Below are 13,428 nucleotides of genomic sequence, written 5' to 3'. Positions count from 1 at the left end.
ATGGGGACACCATGTGGTGAGAATTCAATAATTCAGTTCAAAGGAAGGTGCCTGGGGCCCCGGGGGGGCGGGGGTGTGCTCTGCCCTGGCACAGAGCAGGTGAGCCTGGATAAACCCATGTGGCTTTGGGGCCTCAGAACAGGGGTCTGGAGCACCAGGAAGGGGACCTGGCTAGAACAGTCCTCCACACGTCAACGTCCTGATATAGGTGTGCATATTACAAGACGCAGGTGGCAGTGTGCGGGCCCACGGGGGACTCTGGGAAGACACAGTGGACACAGGTGGCAGGGGCCAAAGCTCTCTTGGGGTGACGCCTCACGGGCCAATTCTAGTTTCTAAGACAAGAAACTTCTAAAGATCGTTTGCAGGAACAAGGTGGGCCTGACGCCTTGCAGGGCCTCCCTGAGGTCCCTGAGGAGCGGCAACAACACGGAATCCAATCACAAAGCTCGTTTGTCCACTCTTTATTAAAGCTAGGTCCTCCTGCTGACAGCTGCGGGGCGGGGCAGCTTGGGCTCAGGAGGAGCACCGAAGGTGGGTACTCAGGGCTGTGCCAGGCGGGACGGGCGCAGCTTGCCCCGGGCCCTTCCTGAGGCTCCTTCTCGCAGCTGGGAGAGAGCGCCCAGGGACAGGCGGCACCGCCCAGCGCTGCCGGCGCCTCTGCGGGAACCCCTGTCCTCCTCAGCACCCCGCCCACCACCGCCCTCACCCAGCCAGGCCCATTCTTACCACCACCGTCCAGGGCCCCTTCCCGCCCGCCCCGGCCTCTAGCGCCCGGGTGCTGGCTCTCGGGCCCCAGGGCCGTGTCTGTGCTAAAGCAGAAGGAACTAGGTCTAAAAGGGAATGCGGCTGCTTCAAAATCCCAGTTCTCTGGCCCCACTCACAGCGGCCCCCAAAGCATTAAGGGGGCGGATGTCTTGCAGGTGACCCAGTGGCTCGAAAGAGCCCAGCCTGGAAGGTGCGGCGCTGGCCGGCTGCGGGCCTTGCATAGCTGGACAGTTGGTCAGTCACTGAGCCACGGGCTCAGGTCCGAACCCCCAGAGGTGAACCACCGTCGTGTAGACAGCCCGGCCCACGGTGCCTCCACTCACTGCCCACTCTGTGAGACGGGAACCTAACCAGAAATACCACTTGCTCCTAGTGTAAAACAATGACAGAAGCAGAGTTAAACGGACCCGAGGCGGTCATAAGGCCCTAATCCTGGGAGGTAAGAAACAACCCTACTACCAACCTCTGTCACTTTACACTTGTCTATTAAATCTAAATGAGCGGCGGGCTCACAAGAGCAGGGCCCCGTGTGTCCACCCACTCAGGGAGAGGTGGCAGCCGGGGAGCCAACGGCTGGGGTCCCTGGCTGCTGGGCTCCCAGAGGATCTCCGAGTATGCCGCCTCCAGCGTTCCCAGGCAAGAGTACCAAAGGACTCAGAGGGGAGGCTGAAACTAACACCCACACGGCCGGGCTGCTCTCGGTGCTCAGGTGGGGTGAAGACAGCGAGCGACTCTGGGGAATAAGGCTTCAAACTCCCTGGGGACCCTGCGAACACCTGCAACCCATCTGCCTGGGGCCACAATTTGGTTTCCGGGTTTTTCTCCTCCTCCCAGATTCTTCGGGCCACACAAGCCATGGAAATAAATATCCACAGTCGACAGAATAAAAGCTTTCCCAGGTGCATCTCCACTTCACCCCCGACCCCGGATTAGGGAAGAACACCGTCCTTTGAAAACCCACGAGGCTTCCCCTCGCCACGCACACCGTCCTCAAAACTTTCTGGACATACTCGAATGCCCGGAAGGCCCCTGAAGTCTCCCGCTGAGGAACTGGAAGAAGTCATCAGCCAAACCCCCTGGAGTAGCCATACGCTCTGCCCTCGACCACCCCACCCTCCCTTGATGCAAGAGCTTCCCCTCCCTCGCTGTAAAACCCAGTTACTAACTCACAAGCCACCTGTCCCCCGGGCCACCCATATCGGAATCCGAGTAAAATAAATAACACCTCGCCTGCCATCCCTACCGCTTGGCCTCACCGCATCGATCCAGTGATGTCGCAGTCTCTTGTCGGGGTGGCCGCCCCCTGTCCCCATCTGCTCCGCGCGCAGCTCTCCTCTCCCCCTGCGCCCCCCGTACGGCCATCTGAGCTCGGCGGCCGGTTCTCTGGGGCCGGACAGGAGGGAAGCCCGAGGCCGGGGGGCGGTGCACCGGGGCTGAGGGGAAGGCACCGCACCAGGACTAGGACCCTCAGCTCCCTGAGGCCAGAAGAGCAAGGGGCCGGCGCGCAGCGGCCGGCGCTCGAGCCGCAAGGTGCCGGTGGCCTAGCGGGCTGCGCCTCCGTCGGCCTGGGGCCCTCACATGATGCTCTCCTCGTAGGCGCCCGAGGGCCCCGCGAACGCGGCCGTCGGCTCGGAGCCGAAGCTCGTTCCGCCTGCGAACTCCAGCAGGGTGCTGCCGCGCTCCCCGGACCCGGTCCCTGCGCCCGCGCTCGGCGGCCCCTTAGCGGGTGCCTCGGCCTTGGGCGCGGGGGCAGCCGGCGTCTGGCCAGGCGCGCCCGCCGTGCCGCGGTGCGTCTTCATGTGGGTGAGCAGGTGCGAGCTCTGCGAGAAGCGGCGGCCGCAGTTGGCGCAGGCGTAGGGCCTCTCGCCCGTGTGCGTGCGCTGGTGTGTCACGAGCACCGAGCGCTGCGAAAACCGCTTGCCGCACTCGGGGCACGGGAAGGGCCGTTCGCCCGTGTGGCCGCGCCGGTGCTTGGCCAGGTTGGAGCGCTGCGCGAAGCCGCGGCCGCAGTCGGTGCAGCGGAAGGGCTTCTCGCCCGTGTGCGTGCGTCGGTGCCGCTTGAAGTCCGAGCTGTGGCCGAAGCCCTTGCCGCAGTCGGGACAGCGGTGTGGCTTCTCCTCGGCGTGCGCCCACTGGTGTCGCGTCAGCGCCGCGCTCTGCCCGAAGCGGCGGCCGCACTCGCCGCACGCGTAGGGCCGCTCGCCCGTGTGCGCGCGCCCGTGCGCCGTCAGGTGCGCGCGCCGGCTGAAGCCCGCGCCGCACACGCCGCACACAAAGGGCTTCTCGCCAGTGTGGCCACGCACGTGCGCCGCCAGGTGCGAGCCGCGGGCGAAGCGCGCACCGCACTCGGGGCACGGGAAGGGCCGCTCGCCAGTATGCGTGCGGCGGTGGCGCGCCAGGTGCGAGCCGTACACGAAGCTCTTGCCGCAGTCGGCGCAGCGGTGCGGCCGCTCGCCCGCGTGGTAACGCTGGTGCTTCGCCAGCGCCGCGCGGCGCCCGAACGTCTTGCCGCAGTCGGAACATATCCACGGGCTCTCCTCCTCGGCCAGCGCGGCAGGCGCAGGCTCCGCCAGCAGCCCCCCGACTGCAGGCCCGAACGCACGCAGGCCGCCGCCGCCCCCAGGCCCAGCACCGCCGCCGAAAGGGTCGCAGGCCAGCCCCGCGCCTTCTACCAGGGAGAGCCGGCCCCCCAGGGGTCCGGGCAGGGGGCGCCCGTCGGTCGACAGCCGCTCCGCGAAGTCCGGGAGGCCCAAGATCGGAAAGCCATCCGGGTGAAGCCAAGACTTGGGGTGCACGGGGAAGTGGAAGCCGAGCGGGTGCGAGGAAGGGCCTTCGCCCTCCCCCAGGCCGTTGCCCAGCCCCAGAAACCGCCTGTCCGGCTCGGGGTCATCCTTTCTCCCGGGGGTGGGCGCCTCCATCGCCGCCTCTCTCGCCTCGGCCTCTCCCTCGGCCTCTCCGTCTGCTTCGTCGACCTCAGGCCCCTCAGGGCCGGCTTCGGCCTCCTCGGGCCCCGCCGAGGGCCCCGTCTCACAGGGCTCGCGCCGAGGGCCGTCGCCGCTGGGCTCCGCGCAGCCGCCGCCCCGTCGATGGCGCTGGAAGTCGGCGCGGAGGCGGAAGGCCTGGCCGCAGTCGGGGCAGCAGTGAGGCCGGTCGGCCGTGTGCACGGCCTGGTGCCGCGCGAGTGCCGAGCTCTGGCTGAAGCTGCGGCCGCAGTGCGGGCAGGGGTAGGGCCGCTCTCCGGTGTGCGTGCGCTGGTGCGTGACCAGGTAGGAGCGGCGCCCGAAGCCCGCGCCGCAGAAGGCGCAGCGGTAGGGCCGCTCGCCCGTGTGGATGCGCCGGTGCGTGACCAGGTGCGACTTGTACACGAAGCGCTTGCCGCAGTCCGGACACGGGAAGGGCTTCTCGCCGGTGTGGGTGCGCTGATGGATGGCCAGGTGCGAGCGGTACACGAAGCCCTTGCCGCACTCATCGCAGCCGAAGGGCTTGACGGCCGCGTGGTAGCGCTGGTGCTTGGCCAGCCGGGACCGGTGCGGGAACACTTTACCGCACACGTCACACGTCGTCTCCGGCCGCCCGGCTGGAGCGGTCACCGCGGCCGGGAACGCCCAGGGCGCCATCAGGCTCGCGCCCGGCTCCCGGCCCTGCAGAAAGGGCTTCGCCTCGGACCCCTCGGCCAGGACCCCAAGGCCGCCGGGGTCAAGACCCCACCCCTCTGGAGTCTGCGCCGAATCCGAGTCGTCGGGGCCCCAGGTCCCAGGCACGTCCCCCACGCCGTAGGCCGCGGACCACAGCCCTGGGGGCTCGTTCTCCTCCTCGGCCACCTCTGCCAGGAAGTCCTCGTCGTCCTCCTCCTCATGGTCCTCTATGTCGTCGGTCCAGAACCAGGCCCCTGAAGGCGACAAGGGAAGGCCAGGAGAGAGAGGTGAGAAGAGGCCGTGACAGAAGCCGCCTACAGACTCCTGCTCCTGTAAGGAGCGATTTCTGCAGGACCCCAGGTTCTTGGAGCTCGGAGCCCGGAGCCCGGGGTCAGGGCGCCTCTGTTCCACGGGAGTGAGAGATGGTGCACGCCTCTTCCCTGAGTTAGGAGGAACTGTGCAGACAGGAGAAATGCACACGCGGGTGTCCCTCCTAGGAAGGCTGGGGTTCCCTCACCTCGTGGACTCTCCTCAAATGGCCTCAACTAATCCCTTTTCCAGACCTCCAGCTCCCTTCAGGGCTTGCCACCCTGCTGAGAATAGGGACACCTACGAATTGGGTGACCTTGCCTGTGGGTTCCTGTGAGACCACGTGTCAAGCCCAAAACAGGGGTCCAGGGCCCAGAAAAAGAGACGGAGACGCCAGGTGTGTTCTCCCCAAAGCCCCTTGTCTCCTGGAGAACTCCACCCCCCCACCTGCTTGGCCCAAGGCAGCCAAGACTCCAGCACCAGCACGGCCACTGAGGACCTGCCTTTGTAACACCTAAGCTTTGCTTAGCATCCCTCCTCTGGATCTCTCCACCAGTCTCAGGCTGGCCAGCATCCAGGGCTCTCCCTCCCACCCCCAGAGCACAGCCAGGAAAGGCTGCCCTGGGCCAAGGAGCCTAGAGGGGCCTGTGGCCCCAGCTCTCTGCACTCACCCTAGAAGGCTCCAGCAACTGCACAGGCACAGCCCAGCCTCCCCGCTGAGCCTCTCTGAAGCTTGGCTTTCTGAGCGGTTGTGCACTTGGGAAACGGTCCCAAATTGACTAAGACTGGGTGAGCTGCAAACATCTTCCCATCACAGAAGGCTAAGGACCCGCCTTGGGGTCCTGTAATTCCATCCCTCCTCCACCAAGCAGCGCCCTGACCGCTCCCTTCAGTGCCGAGTAAGGATAGGGATTCGGTCTGTAAGAGTGATGTGCCTGCCATCATGAATGCACCCAGGAGGGAACTAGTATTGGGCTGGCCAAAAAGTTCATTCGTGATTTCCGTAGGGTGTTATGAAAAACCCGAACGAACTTTTTGGCCAATCTGATATTTACAAAGCAGGCACTGAGTCACACAACAAACAAAGAAAAAGGCCTCGTCCACGGCAGCCCAGGTGTTCCAGAGAACCTGCATGCCACCTTCCTCTGGTACACCTTGCCCCGTGTGTGTCTACCGTGGCCACATACAGTGTAGTCCACCTCACGATCCCAGTACCAGGAAGGTTCAAGCTCCCCCACAGAGGTAGGAATCCCCTTCCCCACCACTCCCGGGTCCCCTGCCAAGGCTGTGGCTGGTGTCAGCCATCACCTGACCGGGTGGGCCTTCGTCCCTGAGTCCTGTCCACGAGGAGGGGTCGGGGCCCAGGAGGGATGCCCGTCCTGACTCGGCCCTGGTCCTGTGTTCTATATAGCGTCCCAAACATACGGTGATGAATCACATGGGCAAACACAGCACAGTGCTGAGTGACATAAAGCCAGACACCAAAGTGCACGGACATGATTTCTTCTCTGAAGGAAACATGTATAAAGGGACACAACGGGTTATTTTAGTTCTTCATGCTTTGCAATACTAAGTTTTCTGTAGTTAGTAATAATATACGATTATAGTAAAAATATGCTTTAAATAAAGGACAGTGGTTTCCTGTTACTAAGCTGAGTTCATCTCCAACTGCCACCCATGGTGAGTGAGGGATGAGAAGTGGCTGAACAGCACGGAAGAGGCCCAGCTCCTCACTGTGAAGACTGGAGCACCCCTGAGGGGAGCTGGTGCAGGGACGGGCAGTTTGGGCCCATGGTCAGATTAGCTGGAAATTCTTCCAGTGAGTCTCAAAAAGGCTTTTCCCTAAGACTCTGGTGAGTGTCTGGAGGAGTTTTAATTGGAGTCCCTAAGGCAGGGGGTTCAAGTCGGGGAACAAGTACAATGTCTTCGTGGTAGGAATGTGCCCCAGGACCCAGCCAAGGGCCAGTAGCACTTGCTGGATAGAAGTGGACACCCAGGCCACCCAGCTGGCAGCCTCAGCTGCTCAGAGCCAGGGGACAGGCTAGGTCCCAACGACTCATCCACAACACCTCTTCCTTGGGGTCTGAGAGTAGCAAAGCCCCCCACTTGGGGAGGTGATCCTTTGCCCTGCCCCCACCCCAAACATCAAACAATGCTGCGCTCTGCAGAGGGGGCTGATCCTAGGAGGGGACCTGACCTCATCACTGGCTCTGGAGCTGGCATTATCCAAAAATGAGAAAATATTAAACATAAGGCAAGTTGGTAGAGGCCACCACTGACACTGAGTAAAGGACAAGAAGGGCATCCAGTTCCCTGGCTGCACCCCGAGACAAGATCTCTGGGAAGCAGCAGGGCCACCAGAGGGGACTCGGGGACAGCAGCCTGCCTCCAAGCCAGGCTCTGTTCTCATCTTCTGCCGCCAAAGTGGCCCAGGATCTGGAGGTCTGGGCCCCCGGGCGGGGCGTCCATTGTCGGCGTTCCCCCCGGCTGCAGTGGGGCCAGGGTTCCCCGGGGGTTGCTAGCGCCCCGGATGCAAGCCTATTCTGGATCCAAGTGAGGACCCGTCAGGTCTACTCGTGAGACGGACTGAGGCAGAGGAGACGCTCTGACGGGGGGGGGGGGGGGGCGGGCGGGTGGGCCTTTCCCAAGCGTGGCCCAGAAGGTCAAACACAGCTGCCTCTTCCAGAAGCCACAGGGGGCGAGTGGACAAGTGGACCCTGGGGAGGGGAGCTGGCCCTTCATCTCCCTGAGACGTCCGCTCCTAAGGACTCTGACGCTGGGTGAGGATTAGCTAGGCCAGGGCCCGCGCTTGGAGCCTGGTGACACTCGCGGGGGCCGACCAGTGGCCTTGTGAGCAGACGCCCAAGGCGCCCCTGGTAAGTGCCTTATTCAGGCACGAATAAATGGCCTCGGGGAGGAGGCCCCGCAGCCACCTGCCTGGCGCACCTGCTCCCTGAGCTGCTGCGAGGTGGCCTGACACCTGCTCTGCCCCGAGAACCAAGCCGAGGGTTTCTATGACTCCCACCCCAAGCACCCTCTGCCCCTGTCCTGTCCCGTCCCCGAGACCTGTCCCCAGGCCTGGCCTCACGGTGAGTCAGCTGCAGGTCTGCTCTGACTAACCCCTCCCCGAGGGACCCAGCCACAGCACAGGGCCCAGGAGGCAGTCGTGTGTGTGAGGTCAGCACCTGCTCCTGACCCTCCGGCCAGACCGAGACTCAGGGTGGGCTCGGGGAGAGCCCCGCCCCCAGGCACAAAGGCAGGACGTGGACAAGGGGGTGGCCAAAGCCGCAGGAGGGCTCCTTCCTCCCCGTCCGGCTGCCATCAATAGCCCCTCCTTCCCTCTGAGCAGGAGTCCGGTCGCCCGGGAGGTGGTGGCTCCCGGCAGGGCTGGGCTTCTGCGATGGATCTATCCTCCCCGCTGCAGGGTCCTCAGGCTGACACATCTTCCGGGAGGGGGTCCTCCCCTGAGCGCCTCTCCAGAACCGCTGATCGCGCTCACCAGCCATCAGATTCTCTCGTTTCGGTGTGCTTCACCTGACTGCTTTTAAACTTTCTCTCTCTCCTTTCCTGTGTAATGTTTAAGCCGGTTCCGTCCTGCCTATCGTACTGCTCTGCTACCTTTCACTTTCACATGAGGGGCAGGAACAGCAGTCAGGGAGCGGGGTCATCAGCCGAGCACTGTGGAGACGGCACAGGTGCGAACAAAACACAGCGCGCGCTCACAGAGTCCGCTGGAGCAAACGAGGAGGCAGGCATCTGGGCACGGCCATCCCAGACCTCGCCGAGGGCTGCGGGTGCAGGGAACGTCCTGGAGCGACATGGGAGGTTCCCGACATCAAGGCGGTCAGAGGACACACACACCCAAGTGGGACCTACACACTGAGCCAGCCACACGAAGGTCACTCCAGGCAGAGAAAACAGCAGGTACAAAGCCCCGAGGCAGGCGAGAGCTTGAAGAGAAAGGCTGTCGCTGGAGTTGAGCCTGAAGAGCTATAGGTGTGTGCAGGGTGCAGACCCCCAGGCCGCAGAGGATCCCAGATACTGTGCCGAGTGCCCGGGGAAGTCTAGGGGTGGGGGGCAGCCAGCAGCTCAGGGACGCCCGTGGCCACATGCCTGACAACCTCATGCCTGCGCCAGGGGTGGGGTGAGGAAGGCAGAGGGACGAGGACCACCTGGGCCCCAGCCAGGCCCACCACGTGCCAGGGACGCTGCAGGCGGGGCCCGGGGTAGGAGACGTGGTACCACTTCAGGTTTAGCTCACTCTGAGATGCCCTCAGACACCCAAGTGGAGACATCAAGCAGGCGGTGGGACAGACAAGGTCAGAGCTGGAGAGAGAGGCTGAGAATGGGCAGGTGGGCAGCACTTAAGGCCCTGGCCCCAGCTGGGGTCACCTGCAGAGAGGAGAGAAGAGGACATGCAGTGGCAGGTGGGGAAGCAGCCAGGGGCAGCAGAGGGACCAGGGGCACGTGGGGTCCACCCTGCAGAGCAGAAAAGCTAATGCGACGAGGAAGTAAGGCCAGAGCCACCAGGCCAAGGGGACGAGGACATGCTCGGCCGCAGGAAATGGGGTTCAGCCACGGGCAGGGATCTGCCAGGCGACCACACCGGGCATCTGTAAGGAATGGGGGAGCGTACTATCTCAGCCGGGTGAGGAGAGAGGTGGCAGTGATGGGTGAGGACCAGGGAGCGGGAGGTGGTGGTCGAGGGGAGCCAGAGCAAGGAGGCTTTCATTCAGCACTCAGAGGCGCCGGGGCACCTGAGTGGGCGCGTGTGGCCAGAGTCCAAACCTTATGTGTGGCCCAACTTGTTAAGAAGCACAAGAGATGAATATGCTTGTGTTTTGCAAGACTATGATCTAGAAATACAGAAACTCTGCCAGGCTCAGAACCGGCTGTCCTGCCCAGACCCAGCAATTCGCAACTCTCAACGGGCTCAGCTACACAGAAATGAGCGCAGGGGGAAAAGGGGAGGGAAGCGCTTGGCAGACAGGCTACAGTGACAGTTAAGAGGGGGGACCTCAGATGGATTCGCTCTGCCCGAGCTGACCCCAGCCTTCGCTACCACAGCCCCTCCCGGGAGGCAGGTGACGCGTGGAAGACTACGCCTGCATCCTGCACCCACCTCGGCCCACAGGGGAAGGCGGAGGCGCTGGCCCAGCGAGCCTGCCCCTTCTGCGAGCTGCCAAACCCCAGCTAGGTTCACAGAGCACATTGTGGGGACCACCCAGGCTCGAGCCTGCGAAAGGATCCACCCCAGGACCCTCCAAGAAGCATGGAGAACAGGGGCACGTCCAGACCATGTGTGGAGAGACTGGCCAGTGGAGGCCTTACAGCCCCTTCCTCTCCAGGTGGCTTTTCAGGTCTGTGCCCAGAAACAGGGCACACCTCCCATTAGACCCTCCGACAAACATCGCCTACATTCCAGTCTCAGCCTGGAGGCAGCAGCAACATTTTTTGCCAGCCAGAGCCGTCCTGATTCTGAAGGCCGGGAGACATTCCAAGAGGGTCCCAGAGAATGTGGAGACCTAGGGCAGGAAGGCCACCCCGAAACACAGTGCACAGTAAGGCCCGAGGCCTGAACCCACTGTGGGCAAGTGACTTAGTCACTACTTCAAAAGTCAATTTCCTTGACTATAAAATGAAACCAATACTCCCTCCCCTGCTACTTCACAGAGCTGTTACGAGGGTATAAAGTATACAGGGAAATACTCTGAAGAGTACACGTGTAGGCACAGCACTGTCTGTGTTTTTCTGTATTTTAAAATCTCTACAAGCTGCTCCCAGTCTACCCAAGCACGTGAGTGGCATGAGACATCAGAGCCCCGCACTAGGCTGGCATCACCCGAGACCAAAGCCAAACACACACACGGTGCAAGGGCCTCCGCTGAACCTGACACACGGGGAACAGCTCACCAACCTCCACGGAGCACCTCCACAGAACCAGTGGTCCGACGGCCTCGGGTGCGAAACTGGGGGTTTTGTTCAACTCTTTATTCTCCAGATGAATAAAAATGAGGCCCAGAAAGTTGGAGGAACAGGGCCAGAGCCAGGTCCAAGGTCTCAGAGAAATCCGACACCCTGAACGCTTCCTGTATGTCTCTCTCCAAAATCTCCTCTCTGGAAGGTCCAGGGCTGCCAGCCCAGGCCCTGACCCTGGGCCTCCCAGGGAGAGGAGACGGCCAAATGGGCAGGGAAGCCATTCAATCCCGGGAGCCGGAAGGCCAGCTCCAGCACTTCAGGGCAACGGTCTGTTCTTCACCTGGCCCCTCTGAGCTGGTAACGTGACAACTGACCCTCACACACACAAAAACAATCAGAGGCTCAAGGCAGGGACAGGGCATCGTTGTTAAAGATTCGCAACAGGAACCTCTGGGTTCTCTAAAGACTCCCCAGCCTTTGGGCCTCTGCAGACCAGAACCAGGAGGAGCCAGCCCATGAAGGCAGAGGTGAGCCCCCAGTGCCACCGCGTCCCCACAGCAGCAGCTCCAGGGCGGCTCCCTGGGGCCACAGTGGAGAGCGAAGGCACAGGCCGAAGTCGGTGAAACCCGCGAGACCCCGTGTCACGCTCACCTGTGTAGACACCGGTGACGATGTCTCCCTCCTCGGGACGGGGGCTATCCGGGACCCAAGGCTCCTCTCCTTGCTCCAGCCGGAAGATCAGATCCGGCTTGGGGATTGGGTATCCTGCCCCGGAAAAAACAGGCAGCAGCTGCAGGGCCCCGCCTGCAGGCCCCGCCCTCACCCACACAGCACTGCCACCACTGGCTCCTCTCTCCGGCCTTTCCAGGACCAGCCTTCCCACCTCCCCGCCTCCGCTGGGAGATCCCACACTCCCTTCTCTCTGGAGCCCTGCCCTGACCCCCAGCTCCCCTGTCCAGCCCCCTCCACACACTGCCATTTGCAGGGTGCCCGCCCTTCTCCTCCGTCACCTGACTCCTCACCCCTTGAGGCCTCTGGGGAGTGTACAGCACAGAGACCAGAGCAGCACTGCAGCTCCCCAGAACATGTCCACCTGGGTCATGGCACTGCTGGGCCATAGTGGGCACCCCCCAAGACATGCCCCGGCCCAGAAGCCAGGCTGGTCCCTAGGGCTTCCCTGGGAGGCGGGCTGGCTCCAGCAGCTCCTTCACCAAGACCCTGGGGTTCCAGAAACCACCCTCTCAGACAGCTAAGCCCTGGCAGCCATCACGCCAGGATGCCTCTTGGGGACGAAAGGCTCTGCTCACCCAAGGACACCAGAATCCCATAGTTTTCCTGCATGACTTCCTTGTAGAGCTCCCGCTGGTCTGCATCCAGCCTTTCCCACTCCTCCAGGGAGAAGTACACAGCCACGTCTTCAAAGGTCACCAGCCCCTGGAAAACAAAGAACCCTGGCCGCTGCCCTACACTGCCCCGGCGAGAGGCAGGGGCGTCCCACGAAGAGAGGACAGGAGGTCACTTCAGTGGACACTGAGCTGACCCTGCAATGTGTAGGTCACGGGGACACAGCCCGGCAGCCCAGCAGCTGCAAGTCTACAAACACCTGACCGAACGAGGGTCTTGCAGGCCTGTCACAGCCCCGGGAGGCAAGAACCCCATTCCCATCCAGAGACCAGGGGCTCAGGCTCAGAGAGGGAGAGCGCTCGGCTCAGATGGGGCAGAGCCCGGACTCACACTGAAGTGCAGAGACAAAGAAGCCCAAGACCCCATGTATGTGCTGCACGGGCACCTCGCCCCCTGCTACTTCACTGTCTGCCTCAAGCCAGTGGTCACATCAGTGGTGTGAGGGCCCATGCCTTGGTGGACAAGTGGCACCAACTGAGTGTGGGCACTGGCGCCCAATCTAACTGGGCTCAATAGGAAACCAGAGCCTGGACAGGTGACAGGCACTCCAGGTAAGGGCACAGCTTGACCCCGGGGGAGAGCCAGGGCTGACGCACCTGTGCAGGCTGCAGGAGAGCTGGTGGTGGGCAACATGGTCAGGACATTCCAATGGCCTGGGGAGGGTCGGGCCCCAGGAGAGCGGAACCATATCCCACAGGTTTGGGGCTGGAGACTCCCAGCTGCTTCCTGCAGCCCCGTCCTGGCCCACAGCCTGCGCTCAGCCTGAGGACCACAGTGCCACTGCCCTGCCTACAGGGCAGGTCTCCAGGACAGTGGGTGCCAACCTCCCTGGGGAAACCCAGCCTGGTCAACTGAGCCCCAAATAAAGGGGCAGCTCACCTGAGACCCAGATGCCAGGGAACTGTCCTCGTCCTCGTCCTCATCCTCGTCCTCCTCCAGGTCCTCACCCCTCGACATGGCTGGAGCCCGGGACGCCTGCAGGGCTGCGGGGAGAGACCTCTTGGGGTCCAGCCTTTAGCATCAAGCCTCACTGCCCTGGCCGACGTCTGTCCATCCAGCTACCAGGGTCAGCAGCTCCTGGCCACTCCCCCTTTTCAAAACCTGGGCCCTGGGCTTCCCTGGTGGCGCAGTGGTTAAGAATCCGCCTGCCAATGCAGGGGACACGGGTTCGAGCCCTGGTCTGGGAAGCCCACATGCCGTGGAGCAACTAAGCCTGCGTGCCACAACTACTGAGCCTGCGCTCTAGAGCCCACGAGCCACAACTACTGAGCCTGTGTGCCCCAACTACTAAAGCTCACGTGCCTAGAGCCTGTGCTCTGCAACAAGAGAAGCCACAGCAATGAGAAGCCCGCGCACCGCAACGAAGAGCAGCCCCTGCTCGCCACAACTAGAG

The 13,428-nt window shown here is 62.8% G+C and overlaps 1 protein-coding gene across 4 annotated transcripts in view; it reads right to left on the bottom strand.

Moving 5' to 3' along the window:
* Nucleotides 1-449: 449 nt before the first annotated feature.
* The window catches only part of ZNF316 (zinc finger protein 316), a 37,478-nt gene continuing 24,499 nt past the window's right edge, over nucleotides 450-13,428 (bottom strand). For 3 of the 4 annotated variants that reach the window (XM_060122401.1, XM_060122400.1, XM_060122402.1), the window contains exons 3-6: nucleotides 12,915-13,018; nucleotides 11,939-12,065; nucleotides 11,283-11,396; nucleotides 450-4,657 (exon numbers count right to left, since the gene is read on the bottom strand). In XM_060122401.1, the coding sequence (XP_059978384.1) occupies nucleotides 2,343-4,657; nucleotides 11,283-11,396; nucleotides 11,939-12,065; nucleotides 12,915-13,018 (2,660 nt within the window). In that variant the 3' untranslated portion in view covers nucleotides 450-2,342. Of the gene's footprint in view, nucleotides 4,658-11,282; nucleotides 11,397-11,938; nucleotides 12,066-12,914; nucleotides 13,181-13,428 lie in introns of all 4 variants that reach the window. The other variant, XM_060122403.1, reaches the window with a different exon arrangement.

The sequence above is a fragment of the Lagenorhynchus albirostris genome, chromosome 15, assembly GCF_949774975.1.
Source record: "Lagenorhynchus albirostris chromosome 15, mLagAlb1.1, whole genome shotgun sequence".
Taxonomy (NCBI): domain Eukaryota; kingdom Metazoa; phylum Chordata; class Mammalia; order Artiodactyla; family Delphinidae; genus Lagenorhynchus; species Lagenorhynchus albirostris.
This window is presented reverse-complemented; position numbering and strand designations above follow the sequence as displayed.